At 41.7% G+C, this 10746-nt stretch overlaps 1 protein-coding gene across 1 annotated transcript in view; it reads right to left on the bottom strand.

Moving 5' to 3' along the window:
- The window catches only part of myom3 (myomesin 3), a 50734-nt gene that overhangs the window by 15126 nt on the left and 24862 nt on the right, over positions 1-10746 (bottom strand). Inside the window, exons 6-15 of the mRNA XM_025061470.1 lie at positions 8576-8674; positions 5928-6081; positions 5286-5443; positions 5037-5129; positions 4629-4717; positions 3787-3831; positions 3060-3203; positions 2468-2629; positions 1832-1973; positions 510-751 (exon numbers count right to left, since the gene is read on the bottom strand). Coding sequence (XP_024917238.1) covers positions 510-751; positions 1832-1973; positions 2468-2629; positions 3060-3203; positions 3787-3831; positions 4629-4717; positions 5037-5129; positions 5286-5443; positions 5928-6081; positions 8576-8674 — 1328 coding nt within the window. The remainder of the gene's footprint in view (positions 1-509; positions 752-1831; positions 1974-2467; positions 2630-3059; positions 3204-3786; positions 3832-4628; positions 4718-5036; positions 5130-5285; positions 5444-5927; positions 6082-8575; positions 8675-10746) is intronic.

Genomic DNA, 10746 nt, shown 5'->3' with positions numbered 1-10746 from the left:
ACACACACACACACACACACTCTTCCCTACAGTGCAGTATTTACAAAAACACACACACACAGTCTGAACTGTCACTGCAGAGTGAATCCTGTGGTCACTGTAGGAGTCATTAATTTAAACATGTGTGTACCAGTATAAACATGTGTGTACCAGTATGAATGTGTGTGTGTAGCAGTGTATGTAGTACTGTACTATGTAGTAGTAAAATTGCAGAGGTGATCAGTGAAGGTCTGACTCCTCATCATTTCACTTTCACTTTCATTTCAGTCACAATCATTAACCTTTTTTCACATGTGTAAATGTATGAATATATAATGTTTGAATATATAAGGTGACACTGTATTCTACTATACTGGACTCAGAATCACTGATACATAAATGAAAATACTCGTACTAGTATTTTCTCTTAGACAGTATCAAAACAATGCTAATATGTAAAGTAAATGTATGTTTGTATATTAGTGTGTATACCATACAAATACTGCTAATGTTACTGCTGTGACTCTGACATTTCCACATTTCTCTCTTCATGTCAGTGTCAAAAGTGTTACCCATGGTCCTGGTGTGCTCCAGGGGGTCCTGGGTGAAGACCGGCTGTGAGCCCATGGACGGACGTCCCGTTCCAGCCTTGTTCACAGCACAGACTCTGAACTGGTACCAGGTTCCTTCCTCCAGTCCAAACACCGGGTACTGACACGTCTTCTGGATCTGTGTGTTACATCGAACCCACTGGCCTTGACTGAGGTCACACCTGAGGAAAAACAAAAGACACAGAGGGAGATCCTGGGTCAGTCTGACCCCCCCGACCCCCCCACCAGCTCTCTGCTGTGTGAACATTAAAAATCAATTGTGAAACACTTTAATCTGCACGGCGACACATTTAAAATTTTACAAAATGTTGCCTCCAGAAGAAAACAAAAAGTGGAAAGAGATTGTGTTGTTAACAATAAGTGGTTGCTAGGGAACTGGGAGGTAGATTAAAGTTTGAATTTCTTTACCATGTTAAAAAAATAAAATAAATCTTTTCTCTGCTGCAGTAAATTCAAAGAAACACCCAGAACAACAGACAATGAATCAAAGACTGCCATAAAACACCAGGTAAACAAGAACACACACAAGAACACACACACACACGCGGTCATGTTTACAGGGTGATGCTGATGGATTGGTGTTTGATGATAAGTACCACGTCTCCTCTCCTGGGGGAGTCTTTCACTACGCTGTTAACACAGTGTCGAGGGCTGATAATTACCACGTACACCATCCATCTCTGGTGAGTTTACACCACCACTGGTCACTAACTTCACCGTCTTTATCTGCACTAATCCAATATCCTGAGCAGCAGCAGCAGCAGCAGCAGCAGCAGCACACAGGGGTGTCTTTACTCTGGTACTGTTACTGACTCAGAATAATAATACAGGAAGTGGCTCCGTGGCTCAGTCTAAAATTAGTCTTTTTAAAAAGAAATTAAATCAATGTCACGTTGCTAAAAGAGAGAAACGAGCCTAGCTTTACCACAAAATATCTGTTTCAGTCACGTATTGTCTAAAGATATATGTAAATATATATATATATTTATATACTATATGTGTAAATATGTATATACTGTATATAGCATATCAAGCTATTTTTAGTTTTAGTTTTTAGGTACACTCATTATAATTTATTTATGTATTAAATATATAGTAATTTATTAATATATAACATATATAGTTATATATATTATTGTAATTATTTAATACATGCATTATATTAATATAACAAAAAATGTTTTATTTTGAAAAAAAAAAAGAAAAAGAGATGATTGTTCATTCTTATTAACATCTCCCACCTCTCCACATAATAGCCGTCCACAGGTGATTCCCCATCAGCACTGGGGGGCTGCCAGGTGAGGAAGACGTAGTCTCTGTTGACGTCCAACACCTGCACCGCCAGGGGGGAGGCAGGCCCCCCCACCACTGCAGCTGAAGCATCTGGAAACACATGAAGAGACCAGGAGTCACTGGAGCCGGACGCCTCCAGTTTGGTACACACTTGTGACATCACATAAAAAAATACCCATAATTCACTGGTTCAAAACTGTGGCTCCACATCCTTCAGGTTTTTGATCATTGATTTAAAAATGTTAAAAACGACAGATTTGATCCAGTGAATCTGTCTCCAGGTCTGTAAGGTCTTGGAGACAACAGTTCCCAACAGTTCTAGTCATCAGTTCCAGACAGAGCCAACAGGACTCAGCTCTGAATTAACTACCTGGTCGATGAAGTGTTAACAGAACCTTCTAGATTTGACCCTTTATTTTTAATGTTGTTTGACAGGAAGTACTGCTTAAATTAAAGGGTCTCAAAACTGTTGATTTTAGACAAAAACTACATCTTACACCTCAGTAATTTCACTCATTAATTGGAGATAAACAGCAACACTGACAGCATCTCCTCTTCCTCCTCCTGCTCCTCCTCCTCCTCACCTTGGATGTAGACAAAAGCACTGTGTTCCAGGAGCGAATCAAAGGTCTTCAACTTCACAGTGTAAACGCCTTCATGTTCTTTGTGAGCGGCGTTCAAAGTCAACGCCGTTCTGTCGCCCTCGGTGTGAACGTCCACGGTGTCAGACTGGAGCAGCTGTTCACCTAACAACAAACAGACAAACAAATGTTCAGAATTTCAACATCTGAACACGATTTATGGTGTAGTGTTGTATTGTATCGTATCATACAGCGCATCATATTTTATCGTATCATATCGTATGTAGGAATGTGCGATAATATCAGGCCGACCAATATTATCGGCCTGGTATTAGCATATTTTGTAAGATCTGTAGGAATAGTTATTAATGCTAACATTAGTTAACAGTCAACACTTAACTTCTACCAATAACCCGATATATCAGTATCGGTTGATATCGGAATCGGAAAATGAAGTGTTTGGACAATATCGGCATATTGGATATCGGCAAAAAGTTATTATCGGACATCCGATGTCAGCACATCGTATTGTATCGTATGGAGCAACGTCAGCGTTCATGATCCGTTACATTTGACATGTACTGTATATATTTACCGTCTCTGAACCAGCTGACGTCCTGCTGGTAGGGCAGCAGAGGTGCAGTGAAGACACACTCCAGGTGGAGGACCTTTCCTTCTTTCACCCATGTTGGAGGGAAGCAGGAGCCAAAGAGCGCCTCCTCCCCCTGGTCCTGTGGAGCTGGACGTAAAGAAGGTGACGTAATTAAAATGACTAAATTAGTTAGTCAAAAAATCAAAGACAGAAAGTCAGTTTGTTTTCAAGAGGGGAGTAGCTGACTGACACAACAGTCAGGTGGATTGTTCAGGACTGAAGCCCTTTGTCAAATAATGGTTTAATACCAGGTGAAACAGTCATAGAGCAGAGCTGGGATAATGAACTGTAAATGAGAGCAGAGCCTGGATCAAAGTGTCCTCATCCATATGCACGGTGTTGGATGATCTAGAGGAGGGAGAATCACGGCCTCTACTGCTGGCAGCGAAAGAGAATAAATCACACACACACGGCCATGTTCTGCAGCTACTGCTGTTGTGTTTCCACATTTGTATACAGTACAGTCACACAGGAAACAAACAGCCCCCTCTAATGAACCACCGCTGCCGCTTCACCTCCACCCGTATCTTCCTTCACGAGGCGGAGCGTCCTCCTGATGCCCACCCTCATCTCCTGTTGAGGTGGTGGTGGTGGTGGTGGGGGGGACTTCAAAGGTTGGCAGAGAAATTGAAAGGAGACACTTTCCATTAGGCTTCGCTCTGAAACTTACCGGGTGTCTGCCAGCTCTGGGCTCCAGCTGCTGCTCCTTGATATGCTGAATCACAGAGAGAGAGAGAGAGAGAGAGAGAGAGACGGCCCCAGAAAGATTGGACAGAGGGACAGAACGGGTCAGAGAGATTAATGCAAGTCACATCTAATAGTTCTTTAATCCATTTATAACAAGCGCAAAAAAAAAAGTAGACTGAGATGAGAAATGAGAAAGCCTGATAACGCCCCCCCCCACCCTTAATGATCAACAGTGTTAGGAGACGTTCATGCCAGGAGGGCCACGGAGAAAGGGCACGTCACTTAAGAGGAATCATCACATTATTATTATGAATGTTTCTGCCACCCAGCGATAAGGCCACAAGGCCGGCTGTGACACTTATTAGTCACCACCGACCGTCACCGCGATGATTTATCATACTGGAGTGTCACTCTGAGATCTGTCTTTCCTCATTATACTAGCAGCGTTGATTCTTATCCCAATATGGCGTCTCAACGGTCACATGACACAGGGCCCAAAGGGGTTGAAAATGAAAAAAAAAAAAAATTCAGTCAAACTTTAATTTTTACCTTTGTGGACGGAACTTTTAGAGATCAAGGTCAAGGGGTCAAGACTCGCTTTATTGTCATTGCACAGAAACAAGAAAACAGTGAGTCTGGCAACAAAATGTCGTTGCTTGGCAACGGGAGCACACGTGGACCAGATGTGTTGGGACGTCAATAACTCTACAGACGAGTCGTCCCCAGTCTTCTTCTCTACCGCCCCCTATATTTGTAGACAGGACTACTGCTGACACACGTCACAGTCATCGCTTGGAAGAAAAATGACAATGAAGCTATACTCACAGTTCACCACTACTGTAGCAAAGGTTGTAGCTTCACCCAGACGACTCTTGGCGACCGCTTTATACTCGCCGCCGTCACTGGGGGAGCACCTTCACAAACACGACACTGTGTTAAATACCAACATATAATACTCTGTATATATTTGAGATTCAATTCCTTTAAACATGAGTTCTGTTTTTCTTTTTTTTTTGGCAAAGAAAAATAAACAGATGGTTCTAGATCAGAACCTGTTGATGTCTTCAACCATCAGAACAGGTTTCTCAAAAAACAAACATTTAAATAGTTTTGTTTACCAGTTTAATCATCAGGTTTCTCAAAAAAAAAAAAAAAAAAATTTAAATAGTTTTGTTTACCAGTTTAAGATCCTGTTTTTATTCATGCCCTCAGTGTAAATATAACGTGTCCTACCATCTGATCTCCAGTAAGTTGAGACCAAATCTTTGTCGACGGCTGAAGTTCCACGGTTGGTTGGAGCTGGTCAGTAAGACGCCATCTTTGTACCTGGAGAAAAGACCAATAGGATCAAAGCACTGATCCTGAAGGACATACAGTGAGTCCAGGCCGCGGGTCGACGCCTGATCTTCCATCACGCCGCAGGCTCTCACCTGGTCGCTGCCGGAGAATACGATACATATTTTTCTGAAGACGGACTCTTACCATGTGACCTCCGGGGGAGGGCAGCCCTGGACCACACAGCAGAGCTTGACTGTCATGCCCTCCCAGACGGTGTGAGCTCTGAGTGGGATTGGAAAGTCTGGAACCTTCTGACTCAGACGCTGCAGGTATTTAATGTGCATGGAAGCCTTCCTCTCTGCCTGCAGGGGGAGATGTAACAAGGCCAAGTAAAGTTTACAAGAAATCAGCATACTGCTAAAATCAATGTGTCGGAGGCACTGGAGCAGAACTTTGGGTATGAGAGCACGGAGGGAGGGGGTAAAGGGGGAAAAAGTACAGCACTGTGCAGAAGTTTTTTTTTTTTTTATTCTTTGTTGCATACATTAAACACTTCATTTCTCTAGTATTAAAAGCAAATGTTGCTGAGAATGAGATGTTCATTTTTAAACATCTGGGTCGTGGACCACAGGCTGAACAAATGTTTATATTATTTCATATATAAATTAATTGATGTTGGTTTCTGCAAAACAACAGAAAATGTAAGAATTCATTAATGAAAATGAATGGATGTAGAGAAAAGAAAGAAGAAGAAGAACTGCGTGTACGTGTGGCTGTACTCCGTCTGACTACAGAGGTGGTTGTTAGTCCACAGACAGACAACAATCACAACACAAACACCTGTACCTGTTGGCGGAGAGCCAGTTTGTCAACCCGCGTCCGTAACAAACGCTGGTTCCTGATGACATCGATTTCCACCTTTTCAGCTTCGTTTCCAAACAGAGTCCACTTCTGTCTGTGATGTTGTTTACGAGTGGCCAGCGTCTCTCTCAGAACGTCCCTACAACACAGTTCAGGTCAATCACAGTTGTATCAAAGACCAGAGCGGAGGAGCAGCTGATTGATAATGTTGTTAAAGGAGTGAAATGATTGTTTCTGAAAAGAAAAACAAAAGTGTTTTATTTACTTTCTCCTAAAATCCTAAAATCTTTACGTGTTGGAGTTTGTTAAGTCCTAAAATCTTTACGTGTTGGAGTTTGTGGCTGTTGAAGTCAAGTGTTTTCTCCTGGTTATAAGAGTTTCCTAATAGTTTTTGTTTTGTTTTTTTAATGATTTTAAAGGGATTTCTAAAGGTTTATAAAGTGTTTTCTCCTGGTTATAAAAAGTTCTAATGGTTTTGTAACGATTAACCTCCACTAGATCAGACTTTGCTGAATTGTTGCTCAGGGGATTTGAACCTTAGTAACTCCTTCATTCATCGTCTCTGAAACGTTAACAGTTTTTTATTAAATATTGATGAAAAAAAAAACCCTGAGTGAAACTGAAACTCAGAGCAGGTTTCATACGTTGGCATTTCCTTCGACACCTCATTTTTCCTGCGGCTGTGGATTTCATTTACATACTGGAAGTATCTGCACTGATATAGATTTTCCTGACCTATAATTTTAGGATTAAATAAAAAACTTCTGCTGCACTGACGGAGAGGGAGGAAGTCTGAGTTGACTGTCAGTCAGTGGGTATTAATAACATGTTCTCAACTGAAAAAAACAGAGTTGGAAAAGTAGAACTGACGAATGACAAGAATGATATTAAAATGTCCAACAGTCGGAGTGAAAATGTCTCTTCAGTCCAGTGGTTGTCCTCAACAATAGGAATCAGTCTACAGTCCTGAACAGTCCATCTGACTGTTGTGTCAGTCAGACTGTCAGTGGGAGAATGACTGACTGTCCTGATCTCAGTCACGCTGCTCTGGGCTTCTTCTTCCAGCAGGGTGTGTAAATAACAACGTGTATCGACTGTGTTACAGCGACAATAAGTGAATGAAAAGATGGAACCATGGGAAACATGCATAAATCAATTTAGACAATAAATACACCAATTAATGGGTTAATTTCAACAGATATATATATATAAAAATATATATATATCTTATGGAAAGATCCCAGTCCCCGACCCAGTGGTTGGGAACCTCTGATTTAGTCTGCTCGGTTTTTCTGCGTCATTCGTTGAGGAGTCAACGACCTTGTGAACAATTTCATTTTCTTTTTTCGTCCCTAAAATCCATCCATTATTTTCTGCTTTAACGCTGAGAAGAATCGAGGTTTTTGTCCCGGGAGTTGATTTTGTCTGAATGTAGATGTAGAGGGTTTTACAGACGAGCAAATCCGAGAACCAGCACGACAGTGAGCCGGAGTCAAGAGTGTTTGGACTTAGAGAGGTATTGATGGAGGTGAAAGAGAGGGCGTCTAATAAGAGGCCACGGCGGCCGGGCCACGGTGCAGCAGCTGAGGCCCATTACTGTCAGATGGGTTTTTGTCTTTCAAGAGGGTCTGATTTTATCCTCCATGACTTCTTGCCTTTTCAATTTCCTTTCCCGTCCAAATTACCGCCCGTGTTGTGAACTCCATGTACATTCACTCTGCAGCTGAGGCTTCCATTCACAGCTGGGACGAGTCTGTGTGTCCTTTATGTAAGCGGCCATGAGGAGGATAATTAAAAAAAAAAATTCAGGTGGTCACATGATCTGGACGATAAAAAAAAATCTGGATTGAACATTAGAAGAAAAATAAACTGAAGCTTAATACAATCATCTCAGCAATGGGTTAAACAAGGTATCGGACTGATATCTGTACTGGCAGATACTACAAGTTGCAGTATCAGTATAGGTACTGACTTGAAATATTTGTATCGAGCCATCCTTAATAAATACTACAACATGTCTGTTTTCCTATATCTAAACTTCTCTGGATAGAACTCTCCTCTCCTCTCGCCTCCTCTCGTCTCTTCCCCATCCACACAGATGAACGCCTCCTCTCCTCTCCCCTCGCCTCCTCCCGTCTCTTCCCCATCCACACAGATGAACTCCTCTGCTGGGTGATTCAATTATTGGCTTCATGGCCCAGAAAGGCAAATGCTGGGCCAGGTTCCCATCTGGTCTTTCAGAGACAGACGGCAGTAAAGACACAGCCGTGGTTTTTGTTGTTTACTGTCTGCCAGCATCAAAGTTGTCATTCTGTCATCAGTCTGACAAACAAACAAACAAACAAACAAAAACAAGCCTCCATTCCTCCAGACAGCATCATGCAGTGGTGAAGACGATGAAGATGACTTGTATTTGTCCATTTATTGTATGATTCATGGATGGAGACTGAACTACCGTGTGATGAATGTTCCAGTCATCTAAACCGACGTGTGACTCAACACGACAGTTCATTTTAACAGTTCTTTTCAAATTGCATTTGGAATTTTCACATTACTATTTTTTGCTGGAACAATTTTTTTTATCTCCTAAACATTACAGTTCAAATATCTCCACTACAGAAAGTGTTTCTCACCAGGTGCTGTGGATGTTATCCAGGTTTAGGAGCTCCTTGACAGACAACACATCAGCAGGGATGATGGGATAGAAGTCTGAGTAGGAAACGTCTTCATCACTGTGACAGGGAGACAAGAGACAAATATTTATGAGCAGCATCTTAAACACCTTCAGTCTTCGGTGTTCTTCAGGCCAAGGACGACATTTAGGAGAAAAAACAACAACAAAATATTTTTAAAAACTTTACGAGTACCCTGCAGTACCACTACCATCCCCTAGGGTCCACATGTTCATCACTGAACTATGAGTAACAATATTCTTATTTTATGTAATGTCATAATTTTATTTTAATTTTCTTTATTTTTAATTTTCTCCACAAATTACCAAGTTGTTGCATCTCCGCTGTCCATAAAATCTAACATTTCCTTGTTTCAGTTTTGGATAGTTGGGTTTCCTTTTTTTATAAATCATTGCTTATCGTGCGGAGCAGAATTTACATTTAAATAGCCACTCCTAAAATAAACTCCTCCTGTTTCACAGAGCAACAAAGAAAATTCCAGTTCTGTGTCTGAACAGCAGAGGAGGCTGTTTATGAGGAAGTGGTTCAATAATTCAGGCAAATGTAATGCACACCAGCTTTGATTCATCCACAAACTCCTGGGATTAAATGTGAAGCCAGCGGCTCTGATCTGAGTGGACGGTTTGACTCCACCTGCTGTGAAGAACTGGACCAAAAAAAACAAAAACAAACCAGTGATAAATCTAAAATAAAATGAAACAAATCAAACTTCAATCTAGGATCTCAGTCCTGTTTATCATAGAGATGATCTCTGTCAGTCAAAAAAAAACAAAACAAAACAAGAAAAAAACAGCAACAATAATAATAAGAGATGTTTCAGCAGCCTGTAAACACACACTGACACCTCAGCTTTAACTGTGTGAACACTAACATTCTGTGATGGTATTTTTAAAGCCTGGTCATTCCCCATGCCACTAGAGGGAGCCCATGTACCAGCAGTGAAGCACATCCCATAGTTTGAGAACCATTGCTTTTTTTTAACTAATCTGCAGCGATTTAGAAACACAGCTTGTTATTTTACAGTTATCAGTTTTTTAGCTCCAGGTTCCACCGTCTGACCTGCGGCCTGGTGATTAGAGAACGATCACTGGTTTGAATGGAATAGGACGTGACCTGGTGTCAAAGACAATGTCTGATAGAAACACCACAGAAGAAGAGTTTAGACTGAAAGGAGGAGAGCGCAAAAATATATACTTTTTTCATCTTTCTGACTTCCTGCCAACATTCATCCATGTTATGTCACTGGACGAGTTTACATAATTCAACGGATTAAAAGTGTCAGAAGTGGAGAACACACACACACACACACCCTCAGCCACCGTTGCTGCCTGTGTCTGGCCTCAGGCTTTACTTCACCACAGCCAATGCAAATAACTCATCCTCTACTTCTGTTTTTCTTTTGTTTATGAGCTGGAAAATTCCCCCTCATGTCAAATACTTCCAGAACAACTTCTGCTTTTGGTGTCACAGAGTGATCCTGTGGGCGGAGCCTGCAGCTGCACACAGGTGTCACTGACACACACACACACACACACAAACATAACCAGCCGGGACTTCAAAACCTCTGCATGGACTTTGAACAGAATTAACTGCATGGATGGGTTTTTTTTTTCACTGTTTTTTCAATAAACATTTATGTGTTTCCCACAGAACTTCAGGTAAACACAGAACTCCGACCTGTGAACTGTGTGTAACAAACAGGAGGAAGTAAAAATGAGGAAACCTGATCAGCACGCTGTGAACTTCCCTCATTGTTAAATGCAGGTTAACAACTCAGCCCTCAGGTGCTGGGCTCAGTTCACACAACAAACATCAGCTGAACCGAGGCTGATGGAGCAGTGATGGAGGGACTCCAGCTCTCAGCGAGGGTGGGGTTGATGATGCAGACCCTCAGGATAAGATGAATTAATGACCGGCTGCAGCAGAGTGCTGCTGAAATGAAGACAGATTTCACTTCAGACTGAGTTAGAACAGATCAGGAGTGAGTTCTAGAACCTGGTGGTTCTCACTGAACTGAACTGGACTGAACTGGACTGAACTGAACTGAACTGGACTGAACTGGACTGGACTGAACTGGACTGAACTGAACTGAACTGAACTGAACTGAACTG

This window comes from Cynoglossus semilaevis, chromosome 13 (assembly GCF_000523025.1).
Source record: "Cynoglossus semilaevis isolate Cse_v1.0 chromosome 13, Cse_v1.0, whole genome shotgun sequence".
Taxonomy (NCBI): domain Eukaryota; kingdom Metazoa; phylum Chordata; class Actinopteri; order Pleuronectiformes; family Cynoglossidae; genus Cynoglossus; species Cynoglossus semilaevis.
This window is presented reverse-complemented; position numbering and strand designations above follow the sequence as displayed.